Source organism: Plectropomus leopardus, chromosome 13, assembly GCF_026936395.1.
Source record: "Plectropomus leopardus strain MGB_pleo_1.0 chromosome 13, ASM2693639v1, whole genome shotgun sequence".
Taxonomy (NCBI): Eukaryota; Metazoa; Chordata; class Actinopteri; order Perciformes; family Serranidae; genus Plectropomus; species Plectropomus leopardus.
The window spans coordinates 32,133,136-32,155,950 of NC_142188.1; the positions used below are offsets into that span (position 1 = coordinate 32,133,136).

Here is a 22,815-nt window from a genome sequence, read left to right on the forward strand (position 1 = left end):
TGGTTTTAGGGCATTTTTAGGATTTTGGGATGTTTCTAGAATTTCAGGGCATTTGGGGGATTTTAGGACATTTCTTGGATTTGGGGATCTATTTAGGGTTTTAGAGCATTTTTAGTATTCCAGGACATTTCTAGGATGTTATGATGTTTCTATGCTTTCAGGACGTTTCTAGGATTTTCGGACAGGGGGTGGACTTCTGCCAGCGAGTGTGGGGGATCCTCCACTGGCATGTTTTTCATAAGCAAGCTCTGTTTCAATGCTGTTTTACACACTCTAGCACATTATGCACAAAAATAATTCCCTGTGTGATTCACATTATTTTTATTGTCAATTAGACAATGGTTGTGGGGCCACCCCGCACCCTATCGGGAGCCAGATATGGTCCAGGGACCATAAGTTGAGTATCACTGCTCCATTTGTGTGCTAGGGCACTTTCTTGAGATGTTTCACACTTCAGCTATTATCATATGGATTCTGACACTGTACTGCACAATTTATATCACTATTAAAACAACAAAATTATAAATATATACACAGTCATATATACATTGTTTAGGGTATGTAACTACTAAAAAAAGCAGTAAAACAAGAAAATAATACACATACAACATATTTTTGATGGAACTGATGGAAATCACTTGATATCATTCTATCAAAATAAAACACCGCAATCAAATTTAAAAATATATCTTATTTACACCATTTATATCACCACTTAAAACAGACTGTCTCATATCACCCTAATATGTTTTAACCATAGACTGTCTATAATATATGTATAATTTATATACAGTCTATGGTTTTAACACACAGCATAATAAAACTTTTTTGTTTTTCATAAACACCCTTAAATGTATCATGATCAACTCTGTTGAAAGACTATTTACACATATAAAATTGTTCCAAACTTAAACCTACTTCAGCTATATTCTTGGACATTTGACTTAAAAAAAAAAAAAGTGGTTTCTTTTTTTATATATATAGAGCAATACAAATGTGTGACATTTCTCAGTTGAGGTGTATATTCATGTGAGCTGTTCCGTATCCCAGCTTATGTCATGACCTGAACGCCTCATACGACGTGTCTCATTTCCCATCTTCCTCTGCACTTCCTGCTCCAGCACAGAAGTGACAGACGGAACGAAAACAAAATGCGATAGTTGAACTTCGCTGCTGAGCTGTGATCAATGACAGCGTTATTATCGCCTCACTCACCGCTCATTTAAATGTCATATGTCTGTAGCAGAGGCGCGGGGCAGTAACAAAGACTCAAACATGCAGTTCTCTCCCACCAACGGAGATTTCACGTTCGTCTCCTCGACAGAGGCTGAAGGTAAGCTAATGCCAGCACGGCTCCACAGCTAGCAGGCCTGAGAGGAGACAACCACGTAACCACTTCGTGTGCTTTGCTTTATTTCTCTTATGATAAGGCAAAAACCCAAACTAAAAAAATGCGTTTTATATAAAAATAACGTGGAATGACACTTTGCTATTCGAAATAGCTACATATTCCAATGTCCCAGCTATCGTTTAGCTTTGCTAACTGATTTCTGCTACGTGTCGTACACGAAGCTAGCTAACAAAAAACAGTGTAAAACTGACGTTCTGTTTGATATACATTATCGTACAGTTACGAGCATTATAAATAAGACCTTCAAGACCTAATCTTAAAATCACTTAACGCTATGACGAAGCACAATAGTAAGGTGGGCCTTAAGTTACACTTTTGTTTACACTGGTCACCCACAAACTCCCCACCACTTCATATAGGAGCGAGCACCATTAAAAGGGAAATAATACACAGAAACTGAAACATCACGTAGAATACTATAAACTGAATATAGAGACCAGAGATAGGACTGTAACATTAAGTCCAATACTGAATGTATTAGGGATGATAACACTTTATTGTTGATCGATTAATCGGTCGTTTGGAATTCAGTTTAACATGTGAAATTTAATCGATTGAGCAACAGGCTATGAAATACCACCAAAATAAATACTTTGACTGAGGATCAAACGCTTTTGCCATTGTTTGATACAACCAAAGTTTATTTGTTGTTGTTTTTTAAAATAATGATTAATTGATCATTAATTTTACAATTTAATGGTTACGGAAAATGTTTACTATTGTCAACCCTAGTATGTACTAAATATATACGGGGGGAAATCGATGCAGCATTGTGTTGCAGTGTTATATCAATGCACAGACATCAAGTATCTTTTTTTATTATCAAAATAATTAATATTGTAAATACTAATAAAACCTTTGGTAGCCTACTTGAATACAATATATCGCATTGTCAGTCCATTGGACTCATTTTTCTGCAATAAAGAGATTGAAGTGGACATTTCATCATTAAGACTTAGATGGAATAGAATAAAATAGAATATATTGTTATTGTCTACCAGAGTGGAAATTTGTCTTTGGCCCACCAAACACAGAAGAAAACATAATAACAAGCTGTTAGTACAACAAACACATAAACAGGTCACTGTAAAAGGTCACAGGTCACACATAAAATCAGTTCATGTCATTGTCGGTCTGTGGTTTAAAACTCATCAGACATCAAACACATGCTGACAATATATTTCCTTTTGGGATGGAATTTACAGTTGATAAAAGGCAACAAATTACATGGTACGTTATACTCAGCATATCGCAATATGTTTAAAATCAAAATATCATTGTATTATCATGATAATATTGTATCATACGTCCTCTGGTGATTCCTAAATATACGCTATGCAATGATACTAATGTTCTGTAAGATAAGGCACATTGTTGCAAGTCAAGTAAATGTTATTAAAATTGTAGAGCAAGTGCAGAATTGTCCTTGAATTTTATACAGAATTACCTGTATGTTGGACATCTGTATAATGTTTGAATTATGGATGTATGAGTTACAGTAAGCTTTCACTGCCAGAGGAATCAACCTCTCCCAACACAATGGGGACTTACTGAACAGGCTGATGGCCTCCTGATGTAATGAAGTCTTGCCTCTGTCTGCCAGGATTGTACAGAATCATTGTGCAGAGTAGAGCTTCAGTTGATGTTTATTTTTTATTAACAATCAGGCTGATAATTTACTGTAACAGATGATGTCAAATTGTCAAATTTTTGTGCAGCCAACGATCCAAACCAAGCAAAGACAACATATTACCTATACAGCTGATTCATTCACTGTTGATTGTTGACTGACTAATAGTTTAAGCTCTAGTTTAGGCTGATGTTTTTCTATTCTCATGTTCAGCGATGATAACAAGGTGCTGAGTGAGTTGGATGTTTCCTCATAAAGGAATATATATGGAGTACCCCAGTGAATTTATATTATGGGGAATGCAAGAGATGGATTGAAAAAACTGACCTTTGTGTGTAAATCAGGAACGTCCCTTCAAGTTTGATGCCTTTTAATCCAAAGTAGGGCAATGTTTTTTGACTGTGTATTCATGCTGTGTGTCCGTGGTATGTTGTCAAACATCCTGGTACTACTGCATGAGTTTCCTGTGCTCGACAGTCAGTCATCAAACACTCAACTCTGCAAACAAACATATTCTCCACAGAGCTCAGCGGCACCATCAGTGCCCCGGATATAAAGCTAAACATGGGCGGCGAGAGCGGTAAAGATCCATACGCCACCACCTTCCTGCGGCAGCGGGGCTACGGCTGGCTGCTGGAGGTGGAGGAGGACGACAGTGAAGAGACCAAACCTCTTCTGTGAGTACATTTTGTAACTTTTCTCATATCTAACCCTATAGTGGGTTGGGTTGGACCAGTTTATGAGGGGTTAGGCCAAACATCAGACGGAACCGGTATACTGAATTTTACCAGGTGTCGCACTTGAATCACTAGCTACTCCGGAATGGAACACAGTGACATTTTGTCTGATCAGCACACAAGTGTCTGACTACCAAGTTGCATCGGTTAACACTGCAGCTCTCTGTCAACACTGAATTGAATAAATATGCTCTTCTGTTAAGTCATGTGAACAAACCACATAAACATCAGCTGTGCGCTTGAGTAACGTTCATTCTTAAACAAGAAAAAGCAAGTTTTATATTGTGATATTTTCTGGAAATAACACACAATATAGCCAACAGCTGGAAGCCAGCTTGTTATTTGCAATGGTCATTTACCAGATCTCCCTTCTGCCAGCTGCCACTTCCACTACCACTTTTTTTTTCTTTTGTAGTGAAATAAAGAGGTTTGATATAGATCATTTTTATTTCCACTTCTTGAATCATCTGTTCGTTGTCCATTGTGGCACTTTTTTAAAAAAGATTATTTCTTGGGAATGTTTGCCTTTATTTGATGGGATAGCTCCAGAATAAAAGGGAGAGAGAGGGAGAAAGGGGATGGCATGCAGCAAAGGGCCGTGGGTGGGAATCGAACTTATGGCTGCTGCAGCAAGCAAATAGCCTTTGTACTCCTCTACTATAATCTGATCTCCTTCATGCTGACTGGGCAGTAAGTGAGTGCACACAGCTAGTGAGACACCAGTGTAGTCCGTTTATAAACACAATATTTGTTAATCACGTTATCATATTTCTTTGTATTAAGGCAATACAAGCTGGATTTGGCACAGTGATGTCATCGCCACAGGTTGCTGATGTAGTCTCATTTTTAATGTGCCAGAACATTTAATAATGACCAGTGCTGATTCAGCTGGTTTGTGTAAATTCAAACTTGTTTTAGCTCATACACCAGGGTCCTATTTCAGAAGGCAGGTTCAACAAACTTTGAGCCTGTTCCCGACCTCTGAGCAGAGTCTTGAGTTTTCGGTTCCAGAACAGCTGATCAGACTTAGCTCAGTCATGGGAGCTTTGCCTTACCCAACATCTTGCTGTATTACTGGGCTGCCAACCTCCAGAAACTTAAAAAGTGGTGTTATTCCTTTGACATTGATTGGTGTATTGTAGAAGCTAACTCATGCATTTCATCCTCTCTTCCTGCATTGCTGTTTGCTCCTCTCGCAATCCATCCATCCCGATACACTAGCAACCCAGTTGTCCTTTCCTCACTAAAAGCAGTTTAGACAACACTTTGGATTTAGACTTCCTTCTGTTTTTACTCCTATCTTCAATAATCACTCATTTTTACCCTCTACTCTTGATCCAGTTTTTAGGTTATCGAAGGAGAAGGGCCTTGTCTCTTTGTCCACTACTATGATGAACTGTTTGGAAGTTTGCTATTTTGTGAATTATATATGCCCTCTAGAACATGTGGGTGACCCTGGAGTAATGGGAGAGCAATGTGTTGCTTGTATGTTTATGGGTTTGGGTGGAAAAAATACTATTTAAAGAATGTCAGACTATTTTTGCAATTAATATTTGTATAATGTGTGATATGTTTTGGAGTCTGTTTAATAAACATATTTTTTAAAAAAAAGAATTAGCTCAGTCCACTCAGAGTATGTTCAGCCTGAGAGAGGCATGTTCGTGGTGAGCACATGGGGCGCCATCATCAGTAGAGCGTAGATAACATGATTCACACTGGCAGGAAGCAGATAAAAGCAGAGCTACTTATTTCACCGCAACCACAGTGGGGCAAAAAAGTATTTGGCAGCCACACATTGTGCAAGTTGTCCCACTTAAAAAGATGAGAGAGGTCTGTAATTTTCATCATAGGTACACTTCAACTGTGTGAGACAGAATGTGAAAAAAAATCCAGGAAATCACATTGTATGGTTTTTAAACAAAACACAAGTAAGCAAAACAAGTATTTGGCTCCTACAAACAAGCAAGAATTCTGGCTCTCACAGACCTTTTACTTCTTCTTTAAGAAGCTCTTCTATCCTCCACTCTTTACCTGTATTAATGGCACCTGTTTGAACTCATTATCTGTATAAAAGACACCTGTCCACACCTTCAGACAGTCAGACTCCAACCTCCACCATGGCCAAGACCAGAGAGCTGTCGAAAAACACCAGGGACAAAATTGTAGACCTGCACAAGGCTGGGATGAGCCAATCTACAATAGGCAAGCGGCTTGGTGAAAAGACATCAACTGTTGGAGCAATCATTTGAAAATTGGTCATTGGTCAATTTGATCATTGACAATCTCCCTCGACCTGGGGCTCCATGCAAGATCTCACCTCGCTGGGTACAAATGATCTTGAGAACGGTGAGGAATCAGCCCAGAACTACATGGGGGGACCTGGTCAATGACCTGAAGAGAGCTAGGACCACAGTAACAAAGGTTATTATTAGAAACACACTACGTTGTCATGGAATAAAATCCCGCAGCACCCGAAAGGGACTGATCCGTATTAAAAAAAGGATGAATGGGGCCATGTTTTGTGAAATTTTGGGCAAAAACCTCCTTCCATCAGTCAGAGCATTGAAGATGAAACATGGCTGGGTCTTCCAGCATGACAATGATCCCAAACACACCGCCCAGGCAATGAAGGAGTGGTTACGTAAGCAGCATTTCAAGGTCCTGGAGTGGCCTAGCCAGTCTCCAGACCTCAACCCAATATAGAAAATCTGTGGAGGGAGTTGAAAGTCCGTGTTGCCCAGCGACAGCCCCAAAACATCACAGCTCTAGAGAAGATCTGCATGAAAGAATGGGCCACAATACAAAGGGAGAAGTTGTCCCTGTCAAATAAATAAATAACACTTCTCACTGTAGCCTCAGTTGCATTCGCACATACAGTGGTGTAAAGGATCAGATACTGCGCATGTTAGTGGAAATGCGGGGATCATAATTGATTTCAGACGTACCAGTTTAAAACTCTAAATGGAAAATTATCAGTGTAGTTTCCAAATATGATTAAAAGCTTCCATTTGCACATTTCAGAGGATGAAAATGCCACTGTTGCAAAGCCAGTGAAATTATGGCCTAAATGTGAATGTTCAATAAATGTCTTCAAAGAGTCAGTAAAAAAATAAAGAACATCACTTTGTTATTCTGAACGTCATTTCACCAGTGACCATTGTTGTTTTTTGAAACTATTTTCAATGGATAATGCAGACTGTGTTGTGTCTAATATACAGAAAATATAGAAGCATTTTCATGATCGCTCAGATAAATGACAGACTGTGAAGAGAAACACTATTCTTAATATAGATAGGACTACTCCTGCAGGAAGGATCAGACATCCACACAGGGTCTAATCCCCCTCTCCTGACGCAACAACCTTCAATTCATTTGTGCCTCAACGCCAAGAATTTCACTGAGAAAAGGAGCCGTCGTGTCTGTCTGTCCTGCTCCATACTGTCCGGCTCAGAGGAAGAGTACCTGCCATCGAGCAGGTTTGTTTCACAGAGTATGTTGCCATTGTAACTGAGTCCGGGTGATGCTGAGCTGGCTTTGTGTTTCCCTCATCTCAGGCTCAACATACTCAGAGTTTTCACTAATCTCGCCTTCTGAAATAGGGCCCAGACCGGACCAGCAAGACCAGAAATCAACAAACCAGCTCTACCAGTCAGTGTGTTGTGTGGGTTCATTTCATAAATTGAGTCTGCACTGTTGAGAGTAGGTGGTGCTGCGTTCAAGATGTGCAGGTGTGTTAGCTATGGTAGCAGAGTCATGTTAGAACCATAAAAGTGAATAAAATGACAGGGTATTACTGGAGTTGAGCCAGTAAAGAAGTCTCCTCTTTGAGACGCAGCAGTGTGTGACAAAAACATTTGTTTAGTTAACGTCACTGCAGACCCTAAAACATTCTGCTGATGGAACAGTGACCCAGTACACACAGCAGAGACACAGTAAAAGTTTATTCAAATGTATTTATTTCTAACTCATTATGCAAAGCTTCTGTCATGATAATGCCGTCTTTTCTGTGTGTTTGAAAAGGGAGGAGCTGGACATTGACCTGAAGGACATTTATTACAAGATTCGATGTGTGCTGATGCCAATGCCGTCGCTGGGTTATAACCGGCAGGTGGTCAGAGACAACCCGGACTTCTGGGGCCCTCTCGCCATGGTGCTGCTCTTCTCCATGATCTCCATCTACGGACAGTTCAGGGTGAGTAGGACACAATAAGTGTGTTGACAAGGACATGAATAACCCAGTTCTCATCGTTTTTGGGACACGGTGTTTACATGAGCACAGACAAATCATACCATTCATATTTCCCATATACATGAAAAATAGCAGATACCTGCTAACTGATGACTGCAGTTTGTTTGTGCAGTACTGTGATGTTTACAGAAAGAAACCGGATCAGATAGCTACAGGAAAAATTAGACATTACACTGTACATTTTTCTCTCTCTGTCAGCCGCACACTACGTAACTCACCTAACATTATTCCTAAAAGCAGCTATGCTACTCTCTCATAACACTGTCCTCCATTTCAACCAGTGCCATTCTGTCACTACCAGTGTTTAAGACAGGGGAAGGGTGGGTGAAGATGCACAGCCTCTTTCATTATTGAAAGACACAATGTTTTTTTCATCGCTTCAGAATTGAGATGTGTCTCTGCCGCTATTTTTTCCATTCCTGTTTGTCACGAGGCTGAAGCCATGCCTGCGCAGGTATTCGGCAGCTCTCAGTAACCAGAATAAGGTGTATGAACACAGCATTATCCAGGTTTCTTTTGGAGTTGTCGAGGTAGCATATTCAGGTTTTTATTATAAATGGGAAAAGGTGCCATCCATGTTTCTGTTCACATGCTCAAACAAATGAACAGCCATCCATCCATCCATCGTCTGCCGCTTATCCGGGGTCGGGTCCCGGGGGCAGCAGCCTAAGCAGGGAAGCCCAGATTTCCCTCTCCCCGGCCACTTCATCCAGCTCTTTCCAGGGGATCCCAAGCATTCCCAGGCCAGCTGGGAGACATAGTCTCTCCCCGGGGCCTCCTACCGGTTGGACGTGCCCTGAACACCTTACCAGGGAGGCGTCCAGGAGGCATCCTAATTAGATGCCCGAGCCACCTCATCTGGCTCTTCTCAACGCGGAGGAGCAGCGGCTCTACTCTGAGCTCCTCCCGGATGATCGAGCTTCTCACCCTATCTCTAAGGGAGAGCCCGGCCACCCTATGGAGGAAGCTTATTTTGGCTGCTTGTACCCGCGATCTTGTTGTCATGGTCACTACCCAGAGCTCGTCACCATAGGTGAGGGTAGGAACGAAGATCAACCGGTAAATCGAGAGCTTTGCCTTTCGGCTCAGCTCCCTCTTCACCACGACAGATCGGTGCAGAGTCCGCATTACTGGAGACCTAGATCCGAGGTTCGACTATCTGGCGCACCCTCCTCTCCACTACCCCTGAATAGACCTTACCAGGGAGGCTGAGGAGTGTGATTCACCTATAGTTGGAACATACCCTCTGGTCCCCCTTCCTAAAAAGAGGGACCACCACCCCTGTCTCCCAGTCCAGAGGCACTGCCCTCGATGTCCATGCAATGCTGAAGAGACATGTCAACCATGACAGCCCCACAACATCCAGGGCCTGAAGGAGCTCTGGGCTGATCTCATTCAACCCCGGGGCCCCGCCACCGAGGAGCTTTTTGACTACCTCGGTACCTCAGCCCCAGAGATGGGACAGCCCACTTCCGAGTCTCCAGGCCCTGCTTCCTCACTGGATGGCATGTCGGTGGCATTCATTTTCCACATTTTAAATTTAATTCCAAATCTACCAAAGTTTTATAACTCTTGGGTTCAGTAAGACTGTTAGGATTCCTGTTGTTGATTTGCCCACTTATAAATATTTAAAATTATTGAAATGCTTTCAATGTGAAGCTGCAGCAGTAGGAAATGTTAGGTTTGCATCAGCAGTAACTTAATACGGCACTCTACAGATGTTATTATCAGGAATTTCTTATCCTTAAGAAAGGCTGGTGTACAGTAACTGGTAATAATGGTACTGTCACAAGTGTATGAACTGGTGGGAAAATTGATATGTATGTCACTGAATTGTCGCAGTAACTTACTCACAGTTTTCAGTGCTGACTATAGACTCTGCTTTTATTCTGCAGGTCGTGTCTTGGATCATCACCATCTGGATATTTGGATCACTAACAATCTTCCTGCTGGCTCGTGTTCTCGGTGGTGAGGTAAGCGCAGCTGACACCTGGTTATCTTGTCCAGCCAATCAGAATACTGTCAGGCGTGAGTCAAACTTGTTCTTATGTTGTGTTTTTCTGTTGTTTTGAGCAGGTCTCCTTTGGCCAGGTTCTTGGGGTGATTGGATATTCCCTCCTGCCTCTCATCGTTATAGCCCCTCTGCTCTTAGTGATCGGAGGCTTTGAGGTGGTTTCAACACTAATCAAAGTGAGTCACAGATACATAATACATGGATACATAATGTTTATGAAATCAGTTCACTGTCAGTCATCCTCAGGTAGAGCACAGTCCAGTGGTCCAAGAAGACAAAGTGGCACATGGTTAAGCAATAATAAAAAGCCCATGAAATCTTACAGGTCTAAGGCAGAGAAAATGATTCAGGCAACAAATATCGTACTTTTTCATTGTGGATTAATGTGTGATTATCATTTGTCCATTTGATATTTTATGGACAAAGTATCTAAAATTTCAGATATCATTGAAAAATATCTTTAAATCCCAGTCAGTCTATAACCTATAACATTTAACTTAACACCTGGATTGACGTTTCTGTGTAAGAGTCCTTATACGAGCATTTAAAGCACAAAGTGCAAAATATAACTTAAATGACAAGAAAACATCCTAAATCCTAAATCCTAAAATAGCTGGGAGGAGCATGATTATATATCAATCTAGGGAAAATAAAAGGAAAACTTTATTTGTAATTCGTATAAATATTTATAATCACATTACTAAAAAAGAAAAAAAAACAAAGTTTTTGGTCCATTTCTTTTGCTCATTGCCTTCTTCCCATGTTTAAAAAAAAAAAATCAAGTCAATCTGCTTAAGGTTCAAAGGGTTAAGGAGGCAGACAAAAACTGTTTGAAATTTTTGCTGAATAAATTGAAAAGATAAATTGATGATGGACAGGTCGAGGAGGGTTTCAGTGTTCAGTGTCTTACCTTTTATTACATTAGTAGAGTTTGTAGATTGATGAGGGCAAACAATTTTAAATGATTTTAGCAAAAAGCGGCAACACAACAAAATGTGAAAAAATGAAGGAGTGTGACTACTTTCTGAATGCTCTGTGTGTGAGGACAGGACTGTATACCAGCTGAAAAACCTGTATTTGGTATAAGATAATGAATTCTGTAAAATAATGTTGAATAATCCAAGTAATTGCATCAGAAATATAGCCGATCAAATGAAATAATGCGTTCTTGTCTGTTCTGATGTTTCAGCTGTTCGGAGTGTTCTGGGCCGCATACAGTGCTGCCTCACTGCTCGTCGGAGATGAATTTAAAACGAAGAAGCCCCTTCTCATATATCCCATTTTCCTTTTGTATATCTACTTCCTATCATTATATACTGGTGTGTGACTGGATGAGTTGAATCTGTGGACCTTTTCATGGACATTGACCCTGGAGCATGGGGAAAAAAAAGTCAAACTATGGAACCAGGATTTTTTTTAAAAGGTGTTTATTTCTTTTTTAACTCTATAGAATCCTAGTCGGTGGGGACGTTGGGAAAATATATATATATATCAATGTATATAGTTTTGTCCCTTATGTCTTTGGTCAATAAATTGCATATGCTTTTACAGCTTAAACTTCAGTATGCAGACTTCTCGTTAAACTGCGGGAAATAGTCACAGGTTTGTATATTAATTTAGTGTTTTTGTTTTTTACTTTTTATCCCACTGAAGAATGTGGTGCCAAATATTGTGATGTTTATGTTCATGATGAAGGAAGAAAATTTGAGAAACAGACAGCACCACAAAGAAAGAAGGAGATTGTTGTGCATTATGTTCTTCATTGTTATGCACTGCACTGTAATGTACTATGAGAAGTGTCCATCCAAGTGTCATTCTCATTTTTCACAGACTTTTTAAAAAAATAATTTATGGATTTCAACAGCATAAGCAGTCAACAGAGGCAGTTTGAGAGTTAAAAATCATTGTCTACTAAATGTGGTGCCTTTTTTCCCACACCTGAGTCCTGTTTGTCAGCCATTTATTACAAGAATTTAATCATCTGATCAATAGATGCAGTAAATTAATATAGCTATTTGTCACTTAAAGAGCTGGTTTTCCCTGACTGATTTTTTTTTCATTATATAGACATCTTAGTCAGCCAGTTACATCAAACTCTGGTTTTTCAACAGGGGGGCTGTGACCCCCAGGAGGTCTTCAGAGTTACTGCCAGGGGGTCAGGTTAATTAAAATATGTCAAATACAAATTAAAACAAAGCCAACCTATTGTTAGAATAGATAAAATGTCATTCATAAAAAATAAATTTAGAGTACACAATATTAATGGACGGGTAACTGTTGGCCATTAATCTTTGTACAGTCATATTAGCTAGCTAACAATCACTGTGTAGCACCTATCCATTGAGACTACATGACTAACATTTACATACTATTGAAAAATATTGTCCAACTAGCCATATAGTGTCTTAGGCATGACGTTTTTATGGAAGCCTACACAGACATTTATGTTGCCCTGGTTCCCTCGTCAAAAAGCAGATGATATTTTTCCATTGGATTTTGGATTTCTGCAGAAAATAAGCCCTGTGATAAGCAAATGTTTATGACACTTAAACGTTTCATTCAGCAAGATAATCTCCCACAAAAGAACACCACTTCTCTGATTTTTGAGGTCTAAATGCAGTCACCAGAAGTAAAAAGCTAATGCTAGGTTATAAATGAACTACGGTCACATTCCCACACTATGAGGCTGTAAAACCATGTTCGGTGCAGCTCGCTGTGATGAAGTTCTCTAGTCTAATTTAGCCACTTCTTATGCTGTGTTCCATTCAAAGTAGGAGGTCGGAATTCCCAGTTGAAATTTCTGACATCCAAGCGTCCCAGGTGCACAACACCAAACATAAAGAAAAAACAGACAGAAAGTGACAAACTGGTGTTTCTGTGTCTAGTCCATGGACTATTGTACTGTTGGGGGGCGCCTGGTTGCACGTATAAGCGAAACAGATTCAGAGATTGTTTACTGTAACCAGCTACCTAATAACATTGGTAATACATTTAGACATTAATTTACATGCAGAAGAGGCTTTACAATATGATAGACGTATTATTTTATCCAAATACACTTTATGTTGCCTTTAAGGTGATGTCTTACTATTTACAAAGTGCGCCTGGGTGGCCTCCATGGATGCTGCCATTATTGTGTGACATCAGACCAATGAAGTCGGGGTACATCGATTTGCCCCGAGTTCATAAGTAGGAACTTTGAGTGGAGTTCCATTATAGTTTTTCTAGTAGGAGGTCAGAATATCTCTACCTCCGACTTTGAATGGAACACAGCATTAATTGACTTGGATTGCTGCCTTGCCCGCTCACCAACCAGAGGCTGGTGTAGCCAACTGGGGTAAAGGGCATTGCCAAGGGGGTGGACATTCTGGTTGTGGTTTGCAACAGAACTCGACTTGGCCACAAGTTCTTCAATCAGTAAAGGTGATTTATCACACTTCACAATGCCAAGGCAGAAGACAGAGTATTTACAAATGCAAATTGTAATAGAAAATCACATTAGTCTTCAAATACTTACCAATCTAATCTTCAATCTAATTTAATCTTAATACTTCCAATATGCCAAGCATCAAAGTAGTGAAAAATGTCATGCCTTTATTTCTGCAAGAACTTTCTGTACCTCTGTTTGTCCATTGATAACAATGGTTTTTATGAGGACTCCTGAGAGATGAACTTCAGTCAGGGCCCTCCTTCTCTGTCCGTGTGCATTCCCTTCACCTAAGGTTAGAAATATCATTGGATGCGGGCACATAGACATAGGTGTTATGAGACTGCTGATTTTGATAAGCCAAGTCCGTCTTGGGGATATATCTTTGATCATGTATATAGCGGCCTAATTTATTTTCTGCAAATTGGGTAAATTATGTTATATTAATCATATGTGTAGGTACAGAAGCATGTGAACAGTTGACAGCAGTTCTTCCATCTGCCAGATTAATTAAAGACATGCTTCGAGAATTGAATTTTTTCAGTTTCATTTTCCAGTTTGCCCCCAAAAATGTGGTGCTCTCCATCATGGGATTGTTGTGCAGGTATGCAGTTAAGAATACAATCACATATACATTACATTTTCATATTTTCTCTTTATTAGTTATAGTTTGTTAGTGTGATCTGACCATGTTAATGTAATGTGTTTCTTATTAGAGTCCATCTGATGGTGATGCACTCCAAAGAGAATGGACACCGACGACACCCATCCACTGCAGCTTAAGATCTCAGATACTCCATTTTTACCCAAAATGTAAGGATGGGGGACATGAGCTGCACGGGGGATGTACTGGTGTGTGAAAGAGTGCCAGGTTAGCCTATGCAAGAACGGCATGATAGATACTGCGAGACTGTCTGAGTAGATGAGGATGGATTTACGGCTCCATCCACAACATGGTGGCAACAATGATGGGTTAGATCTCAAAGAGAGCAGATGAAGTGACCTGGCATTCCCTTTCCAGCTCCGGGGGCCATTCGCCTATGAACCATCTTCCGTTGTGAAAACCCCCAAAACCAGCAGACGGAGCCGCATCAGTGAACAGGTTGATGTCCTGAGGATGAGTCAGGTGGTCGCCATAAAAGAAGAAGATCCCGTTCCAATTTCCAAGGAGATGGAGTCAGAAGCAGAGCTCAGCGTGGCTCGGTGCATCAAGAGAGATGTCAAAAACGACGGGACGGAAGAAGCGACAGACAACAAGTGAGAAAGGAAGGCCCGCCCCTGGGGAATGATGCAAAGAGCAAAGTTGAGGTGGCCCAGGAGGGAAAGGAGCTTATGTTTGGTGCAACGAGGGGCAAGGAGAAAATTCAAGATCAAAAGGCATATGCGGTTAAGCTTCTCAGCCAGAAGCAAGGTTTGAACCAGTTCCGCATCAAGGGTGACACCGAGGAATTCAAAGGTGGTGGCAGGGCCCTGGATCTTCTTAGCAGACAAAGGGACGCAGAGGTCTGAGAAAACCGACGTGAGAGCAGTGAGATCAGAAGCCAGCAGCGAAGAGGGAGGGGTGATGACAAGGAAGTTGTCCAGAAGATGGACTAGGAACGGAAGGTTGTGGTTTTTTGACAGGATCCCGCAAAGCGCTTCTGACAAGGTGTCGAAGACTTTCGGACTGCTTTTACACCCAATTAAGCCTGACGGCAAAGTAATAAGCATCTTGCCAGCGGACATCAAAGTAATGCCAGAAGTCAGGGTGGAGGGGGAGAACCTTAAAAGCACTGGTGATGCCTGCTTTAGAGACCAGGACCCCTTCCCAGCATGTTTGATGAGGGCCATGGCGTGGTGGACAGTAGCATAGTGGAGAGAAAAATCCTCGCTCGGGATAAGGCTGTTAATGCTAGGGACACTGCGACCATGGGGGGCCGAGAGATCCATTACAATGCGTTTCTTGCCGGAGTACTTTCGGGTAGTGACACCAAGTGGGCTGATGTGGAAAGTCGGAAAAGGGGGATGAGCAAATGGGCCGATCATGAAGCCTTCCTCAACCTCCTTAGCAAGCAGGCCATCTACAAACTCAGGGTCATCGGTCGCCGACCGGAGATTTTCGCATTCGCACAACAAAGATGGAGAGACCAAAAGTTCAGAATGAATACCGTCTGTGAAGCCCCTGACAAGGAACCGCATGAAAGCAGCATAAGGGTGGTTTTCGAGCGCGGCCACCAAGGCTGGAATATTAACGGGCGTCGACAGGTACTCACCAAGAGCTGGCGAAGTAGGGTTGTGAGGACAAGCTGGGCAGGGTGGGCACCTCCACAGAAGGAACAGACGTGGAGAAGTTAAGTAAAGTGAAGCGAGAATGAAGTGATGCAGTCATCGAGCGTGCAGGGCTGGGGGCACCGGCATCCCAGTGCCAGAAACCCCATCATGAAGCAACTGCTGCAGGTGGTGAGGACGAGCAGTAGAGGGCAACGGCAGCCCGGTGCAAGATGCCCCAAGGGGATGGAGCTGGTGCAGATGGCACGGTTGGGCAGTAAGTGGTGCCGGCATCCCGGTGCCAGGCATCCCAACATGAGCAAGCCGCTCACATTGAGGAGAGAGACCAGTCGAGGGCACAGACAACCCGGTGCCACGAGCCCCAGGTGAGGCAAACTGGTGGAAGTGGGAGGGTGCTGCCAACACAGCCGACACTTCAGGCAAACCTGTACACTGTGGCCGGCGGGACAGAGGAGAAGTGACTGCCACAGCCACGGCGCCCCGCAACTTGCCTGAAGCAGTACGTCCCCACTTCCCAGTCAACACGGTCAGCTGGTCACACAGAAGTGGTGGAAGGCGAACTGGCCCTTTAATGGAGGTGCTGACATCATAGCGCACGATGGGGGCCACCGCAATGACATCACCCAAAAGAGCGCCAACTATGACAGAGCGACTACGGCACTCCGATGTCAGAGAGTCAAAAAGTTTAGATTTGTCAGTTCTGTGAAACAGGATCCCCCGGTCCCTCAATGCCCTTTGAAGGGTGGCCACCATCCAGTCAGATATATTTTCAAAGGCAGCCGGCAGTCAGGAGACCTCGCCGGAGTGTGGTGACGGCAGCGTGCCGCAGAGCCAGCAGACTCCATCGCCATCCTCCGTGGCGATGGAGTGGGAGAACCGCAGCAGCGCAGGGCTGCCCGCGGGTAACCACATCCTCTTCTACCCACCGAGGGTGGCGGACCAGGAGAAGCAGAGGAGTTATCGGCTGAACTGTACGTCTGGATGGTGAGCAGAGAAGAGCTGGGCAGAACATGGACCATAGAGGAAACCGAGTAGCCAGCAGCCAGAGTCACTCTCCCGCTGGGCGGCCGTTGCACGGCCGAGGTCGGCGTCTATGGCATGGATGCAACAGAGAAGTTGTCGGCATTGGATCCGGTGAGGGTGGTCATCCTGGCTTTGTCCGAACAATGAGATGGAATCCATACCTCGGAACAGGTGGGCAAGCAAATTGCAGTCGATAGAGAGAGGATAAGCTCGGTGGTGTGTCGGTACGTGCTCATGCAGAATACGAGAATGAAAGAGGAGGAATGGGTTAGGAGGATATTTAAGTTGGAAGAGGCGCAGTTGGGGCTTGGTTGATGTGTGATCCTGCTCCTGAAATTCTGCTGGATAGCTTCACATCAGGAGTTCCTTAACACAGCCCCTGTACCAGACTAACTCTGCACCCAGTTTACTAGACCTGACAAGAGAGAGGCACTGGCCAGGCAAATGCCAAATATCAGCCCCAATAATCATCCAGGCCAATAATTTGTTGACTCCAGTATGCAATGAAACCTCCTTATGGTGAAGGTTCTGTAAGGCCAGAGGTCACAACATTCAGATGTTGCGGGGGCATCACCTGCCATTCACAGATTTCCCAGAGATGGCGGCACTGGCTGTCTCAGCACCAGCTTCCTGTGCCAGCAGTAGTTTTAAACTTTACCATAAACATTCTAAATGGGTGGATTTGGAGAAGTGGAGGTGGGAATGAAAGGATGAGGTGATGGAGACTCCAAACTTGTCACATACTGATATTCGGTCAGGTAACCTTCCATGTCAAGTCATCCTTCCCACATCAAGGCATGACATGCCGGAATGCTGCTAAAGAAATGGGATCAAGTGGCACGGTCCGCGTGTTCACGCAACAGTGCCGACTGTTACTATGGTTGGGGATAAGGCACCAAAGTCACAGATGGTTATGTTTAGGCAAAAAAGAAACATGGTAGGGTGTAGAAAACAATCACACACGACACAAACTCCAGACACAAAACGCACTTGGGCACTCACACACACACACACACACACACACACATAGGACGCGAACTCCAGATTACCACATCCAACAGTAATTTGTTTGTGTGACCCATCCGCCTCCCCACCCGACCATCCTATGAGCGCACTTGCGCCCCTTAATATTATGTGGTTACCCAGCCTGCTCTCATTCTGATGGCGTTGACTTCAGACGTTGTGGGAGTACTAGAGAGGTCTACGGGAGTTCCCTGCGCGCTGGAACACAACGTAAAGGGACTGCCAAGACCTTTGAAAGGTGATGCCAAGGGATCATGACCAAACGTTTTTATGTGATGAGTTCGGCGTGAGACCGTGTTGGATGGAGGGAGGAAGGGAGGGTGTTGAGGTAAAGGGGGCAGAAAGAGGGAGCTACTTTTGTCCAACATGGGTTGAATGACCAGCAACCTCCTCCACCACCATTTTGTTGACGCCGCACCTGCTCTTCATGCGGTACCAGCTGAAAAAACTCTTCTCCATCTCAGTCTTCTCCTTGTTGTCACACATCTTGCTTTTTATTTTCTCTAACACTGTCTCTGAGTCCTTGTCCATCCTATGAAACCACCCTCTCCTCTTCTTCATTGTCAGACGTAGCTCCTCCAGCTCTGTCTTCTCTTCCTCCATCTAACTAACTTTCTCCTCCGTCTTCTTCTCTGTCTCCTCCCTCTGTTTAATCATTGCCTGCTAGAATTGCTCTTTCTCTGCGAGGTCTGTCTTGAACTTATCTTGCAGTTCCTTCATCTCGTCCTCTGTCTGTTTTAATTTGGCCTCCAAGCTCTTATCTCTCTCGGCCATCTCCACCTTGAACTTCTCCAGTTCTTTGGTCTCGTCCAGCATCTGTCTTTCTTTCTTCACCGTGCTCTACTCTTTCTCGGTCAGCTCCAAGAACTTCTCACTTCTCAGGATCGTTGTATTTCTCCTGAGAAGCTTTCTCGTGCTGAATGAATTCCTCTTCTTTGCTTTGCAGCTCCAGGACTTTTTCTTTCTCTTTGTCCAGTTTTTTTTACCATGAATGCTAACTCATCCATGTTAGAGTCTCTGATGGTATTCACCTTATCTGCCTGGATTTGGAGACTTCTCTTGAGGTGGGAGATTTGTGACTCCAGCCTTTTGATTGGTCTGGTAGTATTGTCTGTTTTCTGTAGTCATCTCTGTGTCCCACAACTGTAGAATAAGTCTGTTGCAGACTTTGAATGTCTCTTTGAACGTTTCATTTTAAGATTTGATTACACTAATTAAGTCCAGTAGAAAAAGTTTCATACTGGAAAAAAAATTGAGTGATGCTATTTGTTCCAAAACTGATGTGTATTGTGATTCTCTATGTTGCAGTTATTTAGAAATTTTTCTACGGAGTAAGGTGATGCAAGGATGGTACCTAAATGGTGAGGTTTAGAAAAACATAAAATGCACTGTCCCTTACAAAATCAACACAGAACATGATCTGTCCCATATTTTCATGCACACTCTATAGTCCTTTCATAGTTTTTTTTACATGCTTGGAATGCCAGAGGTTTTGAGAGCAAAAAAGGATTAAATCAGAGTTTGTGGAAGAGAATGACACCTAGAGTGACAGGTGATATGATATCCCCATCTTTCCTTGTCTGACTGCATTTTTACTTACATCAGAAACAGTGGCGACTGGTGATAAAAAATTTTGGGGGGGCGCACTGGGGAGTGGGGATTACAACACAACTATAAACTCTACTTGAACATAAATTTTGCTCTCCTCTCCTTCAGGCCAGCAAATTTTTCAATGACTTTCTGATTGAAATCTGTCATTTCACAAACAAGTCTCTTTTCCATGGAGAGCATGCTAATTCTGCCAGAAAACTGTAGCTTCATGCTGTTGTCAAGATGGCTACGACTACTTTCATGCCGTTTGCATTTTTCAGAGAGATGTTTCAGGTCTCTGACCCCCGTTGTTGTCCACAGAGGTTCAGTGCCAACACTTTGAAAAAGCAAGCAGGGAAAGCAATAAAGAGCATTGCTAACTTCACATCCAGTTAGCCAACTGTGTTTAGCATAACACAGGCGGGAGAAGCCCCGGGTGTAACTCCGCCCACGGTCACTTGCCTGCTGCTGGATTTTTAAGTCCGGTTGGTCCGGTCCAAGCTCCTTAATCCGCTTCTTTTCCTCCAGTGAACGCCTCGTGAAATTATTATTTTGTAAAAAAACAACCGAATTTTGTTTAGCTGCCGCCATTGTCTCCTGTCTTGTCATGACTTGTCCGTTTGCATCCGTATGCGCGGGTCCGTCTGTGTTTGTGACAGATGCGCTCGCGCGTCTACGCTGCCAGGGGTGTGACTTTGATTGAGAGGTATCATCAATCAATCAGGTTGGATGAACAATGACAGACAACGCGCTGATTCGCCACGGGCGCAGAATCTTTGAGTAACAAATTAGAGACCACCGTGAAGTCACATGGAAGAAAAGTTTAACGACATACATACACACTCATTTGGCCGGCGTCCCTCGCCTTTGAAACATATGTATTTCAGCCTGCACAAAAAACAACTCTGAATAAACCCAATATGGGATGGGAAGGCTTGAAAAATTAAATGTCAGACACATTTTCTGAGTGCACAGATGTGATAATTACTTTTTATTGCATGATTTATGTGTACTGTGTGTCTATACTTTTTCCTGTAATTTTGATGGGGGCGGCGCCCTAGCGCCCCCTATTGACAAGCCGCCACTGATCAGAAAATAAACTCAGCGGCATACTTTGAATTATGTGTTGAGTCATCTAGTCTTACAATATATTACTGATTTACTGCACATCTTTAGTATCATATATAAATGTCTACTGTTATTTACCACTACACACACACACACAGACACACACTAAAATACTCACAAAAGCACAAACTCTGCCTAAGTACAATCCTCTCTCATCGGGGAGCGCTGACTCCTTGCACGAGGCTAGACTAAAGGTCCACCTCGCCTGTCTCAAGATTGAGGCGGAGGAGAAAGCTCAGGCCCGAGAAGCTCAGCACAAGCTTGACATGAAGCGGCTAGAAATTGAAGCAGAGAAGGCTGTGTGCCTCCGCGAGCTGGAGCTGGCATCTCAGAGGGAGACGGCGCATGGACGCTTTGTGACGAATACTGTTCCTTTCACCTCCTTACCATCCGTACCCACTCAAACCGCGTTTGATATCAGTATCAGTATCACTAATACCAGTGCCCGGTGGCTTGGTGGATAGAGTGGGCGCCCCATGTGTTCTTGCCGCAGCAGCAGTGGGTTCAATTCCCACCTTGGCCCTTTGCTGCATGTCACCCCTCTGTCTCTCTCCCCTTCACACTTGACCTTTCCTATCCAATTAAAGGCAAAAAAGCCCCCCAAAATAATATATATATATATATATAAAAAAAGTAAACAGCCAATGTTTTGGGATGGTTGTCAGAGATGGTATAGGTATGATCATGTTACCCCATCTAAGGTTGCCTTTTCCACATGTTTTATTCCCCAGCCACTCTAGGATAGAGGATTAGCATATAGTTAGGTACTGTACTGTTTGGAAAACACCAATCCTGGTTTGGCATTGGAAGTCGTGACCCATAATTCATGCAAGGTGGATAGCAATTCTGACAGTTATGACCCTGTGGTGTGATCGGGCAGTGGGTCACATTATGGTGCTTTCCAGCAAATGAACACACACACACAGATGTATGCCATGCACATACATACATGCACACATACACACAAACATGCATGCACAAATAAGCATATACACAAGGATGCACACATTCACAAACAAACGCCTGTACAAACATACAAGAACACACACACCACCCACACACACAACCACACAAACACGTGGACACACACATTAATGCACACACATGCACATGCACAAACACACAAGCATACATGTACACACATGCAAGCAAGCAAAGACTCACGTGTGCACACACACACACAGGCACAAACACACACACTATTTTTCTGTGTTTTTGAATTTATTATCCAAATGATCTGAAATTATTTAGAAAAGTTGAAAGTTTGCAAATAAATGATGACTGTTCTTTGTGAATAGAATTGTTTTACTCTTGCATCAGTCGATTCTGACCTGGGGATGTTCTGGCTGTTACTTAACATGTACCAGTCTGTGATAATTCAAAGCAATTCATAATTTCTGTTTATTTTACCCAATAATGAGTGATGGAACTTTGTGTGAATTAGATCTACCGACCATAAATTCCACAAAGAAATGTCAAGCAATATGGGACATAAACATATTTTTTTTATCCAAAGTATGAAAATCATATGTCTGACCTGGTTATCCCTGCTGCACAGACAGTCTGCAGGTTCCCTTTCTCTCTCTGGCAGCAGTCATGGTCTTGCAGGTGGATTAGTACACTGTGCTTCCACAGTGCACGCTCATGTTAGTACAGTGAAAGCAAAACACAGCAGTGAAAAATGTGATTGTCATGTCAAAATTCATTCAGTCATTGTCCGTAACTGCTTGCCCTCACAACGGTCGCAGGGGGGCTGGAGCCAATCCCAGGTGTCATCGGGCAGAAGGTGGGGTACATCCTGGACAGGTCGCCAGACTATCGCAGGGCTGAGACATATATAACATATAGACAGACAACCGAATCCCGTTGCAACCCAGGATCGAACCGGGGACCCTCTTGCTGTGAGGCACAGTGCTCACCACGATGCCACCAAGTTGAAATTCTATGCTAAAACTTTCCTTCACAAAAGGACATTGCTGTTTATAAGCATCTAGGCCCATTAGTCTTTTCAACACATGCTGTTTTTGTCCCTAAATTTTTTTTATAAAAGAGTCACATTATTGTCAGGGGGCCCCAGGACTAAAATATACTACTTGACCCCTATTAACCCTTGTTCGTCACACAAATATTACATGGCCCCAGATTTATCATGGTGATATACTGTAGATAAATATTTAATTATAGAAATATGCAATACATAAACAGAGAGTTGGAAGTCTTTAATTTTTTGCCCAGAGGCCCTCTTCAAGACATTACTAGATAGATAAATAGATATTTTGGTTGGTAATCGTTATACATCTTTTTGTGGTTTTGTG

The 22,815-nt window shown here is 42.8% G+C and overlaps 1 protein-coding gene and 1 pseudogene across 1 annotated transcript; one reads left to right on the forward strand and one right to left on the reverse strand.

Moving 5' to 3' along the window:
* The first annotated feature begins 1,099 nt into the window (after positions 1–1,099).
* Positions 1,100–12,068, forward strand: yipf4 (Yip1 domain family, member 4). Its single transcript, XM_042501536.2, has 6 exons — positions 1,100–1,333; positions 3,565–3,718; positions 7,799–7,970; positions 9,923–10,000; positions 10,104–10,217; positions 11,231–12,068. Exons 1-6 carry the CDS (start codon positions 1,234–1,236, stop codon positions 11,366–11,368), a joined length of 756 nt encoding a protein of 251 aa, XP_042357470.1. The 5' UTR covers positions 1,100–1,233; the 3' UTR covers positions 11,369–12,068.
* Positions 12,069–13,719: 1,651 nt separating this feature from the next.
* Positions 13,720–21,033, reverse strand: LOC121954900 (uncharacterized; annotated as a pseudogene).
* Between the last annotated feature and the right edge of the window lie 1,782 nt (positions 21,034–22,815).

Excerpts from the sequence above, each read along its gene's own strand:
- yipf4 (XM_042501536.2), top strand. The coding sequence starts at position 1,234 with ATGTCTGTAGCAGAGGCGCGGGGCAGTAACAAAGACTCAAACATGCAG. Across the intron at positions 1,334-3,564 it reads CTCCTCGACAGAGGCTGAAG|AGCTCAGCGGCACCATCAGT; the intron begins GTAAGCTAATGC and ends TATTCTCCACAG. Across the intron at positions 10,218-11,230 it reads TGGTTTCAACACTAATCAAA|CTGTTCGGAGTGTTCTGGGC; the intron begins GTGAGTCACAGA and ends CTGATGTTTCAG.